At 49.5% G+C, this 6000-nt stretch overlaps 1 protein-coding gene across 6 annotated transcripts in view; it reads left to right on the top strand.

Moving 5' to 3' along the window:
- The first annotated feature begins 228 nt into the window (after positions 1–228).
- The window catches only part of LOC149347986 (voltage-dependent T-type calcium channel subunit alpha-1G-like), a 362795-nt gene continuing 357023 nt past the window's right edge, over positions 229–6000 (top strand). For all 6 annotated transcript variants that reach the window (XM_089587828.1, XM_089587830.1, XM_089587829.1 and 3 more), the window contains exon 1: positions 229–753. In XM_089587828.1, the coding sequence (XP_089443954.1) occupies positions 470–753 (284 nt within the window). In that variant the 5' untranslated portion in view covers positions 229–469. The remainder of the gene's footprint in view (positions 754–6000) is intronic.

Below are 6000 nucleotides of genomic sequence, written 5' to 3'. Positions count from 1 at the left end.
TCCCGTTCAGACAGGTGCGAACGCCGCGGTCGCGCCTCCGGCGTGCTAGGGAAACACCTAGGGAAATGCCGGTCCGCGTCGCCCCCGCCGCGTTCGCCCGGATATAGTGCCAGTATATTCTAGGCACTATAGCCCGGAGGTCCGGGCGAGCGCGCCAAGCGCCGCGAGCCCCGAGCGGTGTTCTCGCGAACTAGCGCGCCGCTGGCGGCCCCAGCAGTCGATGCTGGGACTCCGGGAGGCGAGGCTCCCCCCGCGGCAGCGAGAAGCAGCAGCAGGAGCGACAAGCCGGCCGCCGACGCACGGAGGATCCTCATCGGCATCGAGGGAAAGGCGCCCGGCTCGGTGGGGCTCCGGAGCGCCGCCGCCGCCGGGGCGGGGGGTTCGTGGTGGCCGAGGGGTTCGGGTGCGACGATCGGCCGATGCGGTGTGATGGCCGTCGGCTCGCCACGGGACACGGAGGGCCTGCGTGATGCGCGTCGATGAGAGCGTCGTCGTCGCCGCCGGCCACGATGACGTCCCGCCGCGGGGCCCTTCTTCGCCGCCGGGTTCGTCGTCGGAGACGTCGTCCTCGACGGCGTCCACCACCAGCGCGACTTCGTCGACGGAAGAAGAAGACGAAGCCGGAGGCCCGGGCACCACAGTGATCTCGTCCGGCGCGGACCTGCCCTACCCGGGATTCGTGCCCGTCGCACTCTACTACTTCCACCAGGACAGGCCGCCCCGGTCATGGTGCCTGCGTATGGTCACCAACCCATATCCTTGATGCGGCTGCTGCTTCGGTTTCCCCCCCCCCACCTTCTTCTCCTGCTTTTCCTGGTGCTTCCCTTCCTCCGTCCCTTTCCCTCCTTCGCTCACTGATGCCCCCCTACCTTTCCCTCACCTGGCCTCGGCCGTGCTGGCTCCGGGACTCTCGGCCTCTGCGGTGCTCGGCGATCAATGGAGCTTGCCGCGTGTCCACACAAGGACCGGCTTCTATGCAGTAACAGGTGGCGGTGCGATACTCCGCGCTGTGCTCGGGCTACGATGTTGCTATTGTTCGGAGACGCGTCCACTTCCGTGATAGCTCGGCATGCAGCCAGGTGTCTCCCAGAATGTGAACTTGCTTCCTAAGTCGTAGTGAGAGCCAGGGAAGAGTAAGGCTGAGACGTTAATCGACAAACTAGTCGCACACTTCTGATCCCGTGGCGTTGATAAAAACCGTGGCTTGTTCCTATTATTATGCACCTCCAGACTCTAGTCTTTTCTTATAAATGCAATTATGCAGGCGTGTATCAAGATACGTAAGATGAGAAACTGCATAGCGCATATACAGTAACTGTTAGATACTCAATCTTTCTTCGATGATTGTGGAAACACGGCACTGATGCTGGCGATAAGGCTAACGCGTATGCAATTAGTGTAATCGGTGAGAAATACGCTCACTTTCGTAGCTCCAAACTGGCTAGACGTGGAAGCTGCGAGGGAGAAAAAAACCTTGCTCGGAGAGTTCTCATATGTCGCGCATAGGCATTTACTTGGACGCAGCGGGAGTTCTTCGGTCGCCACTTGTTGGTACATCCATCTGCCGCTGTCTACTAAAGCTGGCTTTAGCTATGCGTCGCCACGTAGCTGTGCCCTCGACTCACGCTATGCTCTTTCCGCACACGCCGCTTGTCTCCACGACCGTCTTGCGAAGAGACTGAGAGAATGCGACCGCATCGGCCAACTGCTAGACAGCGGGTGTCGAGTCCCGCATTTCTGTAGAGCGCACATCAGAGGCCATCTGTCATGGATCGCGCGTCGCGTTTAACTGCGTGGAATGGAAACTATTCTTGATTCTTCCTCGAAAACTGGGGAAAAGTTTAGAGGGAACGAAACGGGTTGCGGTGTCGGAGCACTTAATACAAATGCGCATACGTGGGCTCCGCGTCGCGCGATTGTGTGGACTCAGAATATGTCTAGCTCGTGCGATGTAGCGCGCCAAGGTATTGCGAAATCCGAATGCGGTTTTAAGCGAGCGGTTGCGTTGGGCAAAAATGCGAGAGGAAAATGAAAGGACAATTTCAGAGTAGTTTCGTGATTATTGATCGCGCCCTTTTGTGGGTTCCTTCATCGCTTAGGAATATGAATGCGGCTAGAACACTTTTTCCGCTTGGCTGTTATCTCGCTCGCTCAAGTAGCCCGGGTTATTATTCTTGCTCAGCTTTCTCATTTTCGCATTCCTGTACGCAGCTTTCGTAAAGATTTACAGAGGACCGCTTGGTTTCTTGACTACTGTTATATATATATATATATATATATATATATATATATATATATATATATATATATATATATATATATATATATATATATCTATATATATATATACATACATTCTTGTCTTGAGCAGCTGAGAATGGACACTAGTGTGGCATCTGTGTCTTTAGTGGGGTCTAGCACAAACTAAATTTCTCGCAGTATTAATATATTTCATGCGCAAATTCACTCGGAAAATTAGAGCCGGCGTGGTGGGAAAAGATGTTAAGCAACGCACATAGCGAGTGATTGGGAGAGAGCACGTGCTTGTACTTTGTTAATCACAACTTCATTTCCAACTTCAGTTACAATATCAATATTTTCAGTTTTACTGAACGCGCATTTCTTCCCGCTCTGATGATTATGATGACGTCGCGGCCAGAGCCTTTAGACTGATGCATTACCGCCCCGTAATGACTAACATTTGTCGAGCTACTCGTTACTAGCGAATGCATTCGCTTGTCACCACCACGTTATCCAATGTTAATCATTCAGGACAGCCTTGGATATTCCCTTTCAGGTTTTGGTTATTAGCTTTCAGATGAGTTTCCTCAACATAGCAAGCTCGTTTAGCCTCAGGAATGCGCCGGCGAACCTACATCGTTCGAGCTCCCTCTAGGTTCTCGTTTGCGCAACACTTTCAGCTCGCTCAAAATAACGATGAGGTTGCGAGCCGGAATTCGCGATGCAATCTTCTTTCGCCACGGCGCTGTTCATGGCATTTTCATCGCCGCAAGCTGTGAGCGATGAGTCAAAGTAATTTTTTCTAGATGACGAGGCTCAGAATGTATAAATCAAACGAGCGGCAAAGATCAGAAGATTTTTGTTTAGTTTTTGCTTGGTGAAAGCGAAATCTCTCGATCAGTTACGCTTTACGAACAGGTCATAATTGCTTAAAATATTTAGCGCCGACTGAGCTGTGTGTTATTTGTTGTCTACCAAATGTAAAAATTCACTCCACGCCCGCTGCTATGGATATTTCCTTTCCTTCTCCCTTTATGCCTTTTAGGGTATTCAAATTGAAAGTTTTTAGCTTTATCTCAGTGTAAACGATGCCGTCTAGACGTGAAGCTTAAGAAGCTTGGCCCAAAGATTGTACCTTTCCTCGAATACCTCTCAACATTCGGCGCACCATTGTTTCATACGCACGCAAAACAAAAAACAAGCCTTGGAAATGGGCTGATAATTGCCATTTATCAGGTCACTGATTGACAACCGGTCGGCGTTCTCCGTAGATGCTTAGCCCGCACTATTGCTGCCTAAAGTGAATAAAGTAACAATTCAGACTGGAAATCAACTGGCCAAGAGCACGAAATATACGTAGTGATTTTTTAAAAAAAGAAAAAATTCGACGAAAGGCTGGGAGCGCATAGAATGCTGCAAAAACGCTTCAGACAAGGCGAATGTCCCAAAGCCGTCCTGGCAACGCCTAGCAACGCATAACCTCGAGGACTCGTTGTTACTACCCAGATCGACGCTTTAAGGCCGCCAAACTAGTTCACCCCCGAAGGTCACTGAGCAAGCTATTAGAAGCTGAAATTTCTAAACGCAATATCTAGGCCAATGTCCGCACCAACCACCTTTGAGTCCCGAACCTTAAGGCCTTTTTCGCCGTTTCCTGATGGAGCCAGCATGGTCCAGTGGTTTCTGCCCGTACCCTTCTTCTGTCTACGTAGCCCCCCCCCCCCCCCCCCCCTTTCCCCCTCTTTCTTGCTTAGCAATGGTCTTAACCCTCTGTGGTTTCTGCCCATTCTCGCCACCCTTTCTCTATGACCCGACATCTTCGGCTTAGGAACTGAGAGCCCAAGAAAGGGCGCGTTGGCCGGAAACCGCCGTGGCCTTGTTCTTTATACGCATATTTTTTTCTCACCCTCTCTGTCTCTCTCGTTTCCCGTGTGCGTGGTGCCGCGATCTCCCCGGATTATCCACGAGCGTGGTCGGATGATCGACGTTACCGTGTTTTCGCGGAGGATTATTGATGTCGGTGCGTCCGTTCCGGCCGCCGCCCAGGTACCCGCCTCATCCCGTCATCGAACAGCGGAAGGCGCCGACGGAGACAGGTGAGTTCTCTTCCTCGTTCTCTTTCCCTTTCTTTCTTGTCATTCTTCCGTTTAGCAGTTTCAACGATCCTCTCACGAGCTTTGTACAATGCGTTGTTGGTTCAGTAATTCATTCATGCCGCCCGTGAAGCCAGTCACAAGTAAGGCAGTTAAACAATTCAAATGCAACGAGATTAATCAAGGATACATCGGTGGCAAGAAAGGGGAACAAAGTGCTCGAGCAACAAATGGAACAAAAGTAAATGTGCAAGTAAATGATAGCTGAACGTGAAACTGAACGTCGCCTACACGCTTTAGTAGCGGTAAACGTGCTCTTAACGTTTTTTTGATGTCTACTGCAGCGTCCGACGGCAAGCTGTTCCGATCGATAATAATATGTGAGATGTACGAGTTTGCATAAACAGATGAGTGGAAGGTTGTTCTTGTTTAACTTTTAGAGGCTGATACCACCGTAAAAAAATGAGAATATATATATTTTTTTTTTGCCTTGCTATAGCGGGGTACTGTTGGTCGTATTCTCTGGAATTATGCTTGGACCTCTTGGCCTGAATGAAGCGCGATTGAAACTTTAGAAATTTGCGTGTTGCGTCAAAACACTCGTCGTTGGTGCGAGCTGCAGTACAATCCCGCCATGGCCGATGAACAGGGAAGTGAATAGTTAGTGAACTGGTTAAATAAGGCTTTGCTTTACTTTAGCACAGTTTGCACTCAGTTTCATGGGCGCCATATTTGCGCTGTCTGGATAGCCTCCTTAGGCACGGCTACGAGTGGTTGCATCAACTCCCGGGCGATATTGAACAACAGGCTGAAAACCATATCATATATAGGGGAAACGGCTGACATAACCACGATTACTGCAAGCTCTTGGAGAATGAGAACCGCAATTCTTCTAACATTCTTTTCTCTTTGCATTGGGAGCTTACACGTGCGTCGCAAAAGGCGCCCAACCTTTAAGGTCTTACAGCTGCGAATAGTGCGAATTAATTTTTTGTTAGCGCTTTTTTACTGAGACGTTCATTTCATATGCCAGGTCAGTAGGGATTTTTTGTCCGCAACATCAAATCTTTATCCTCTTTTTGCCTCCTTCTGCATTTCCACTTCAAATAAGGTTCTATTCTGTTCTACTCTATTATACTCTATGTCCGTTCGCAGTGACCTGTCGATTCAGAGTACCACGAGCCAGCATGCTTTCCCCTCAGTCGTGATTCGACCGTCTCAGAACTATGCCTAGGAAACGAAGGGGCGGATAGATATTGTGGTCTGGGTGTTCTGAGCCTCATACAGTGATTGAAAGGAATTCTTCTATGAAACAATTCACCGAGTATCAAACGCTTAGCTGACAAGAGAAGGACAGTTTCTGCTCCGAGTATTGGGGGATGTTTGCATCAAGAGCTTCCTGTGTTGAGGAGTGCTTTCTCGTTAATTACAAAACAAGAAATTTGTAATTGATTGCTACGCAGCAGTCAGGTCTGATTCGCACAAGTTACTGAGAGCTCATGATATCGCATTGGCGGCATGGTTGATTTAATTTGATTAAAATCTTTTAATACGTGCTGAGAAGAGCTCAATAACGGACAGCTAAGGTGTTAGCTTGAAAGAACCCATTGTTCTGCACGAAATAATAGGGAAAAGAAAGAACCGAAACAGAGGAAAGCTCTCGAAG

The sequence above is a fragment of the Amblyomma mixtum genome, chromosome 4 (assembly GCF_055824585.1).
Source record: "Amblyomma mixtum isolate Tamu chromosome 4, ASM5582458v1, whole genome shotgun sequence".
Taxonomy (NCBI): Eukaryota; Metazoa; Arthropoda; class Arachnida; order Ixodida; family Ixodidae; genus Amblyomma; species Amblyomma mixtum.
Note: the sequence above shows the minus strand (reverse complement) of the source record. Positions and strands in the feature narration are given on the sequence as shown.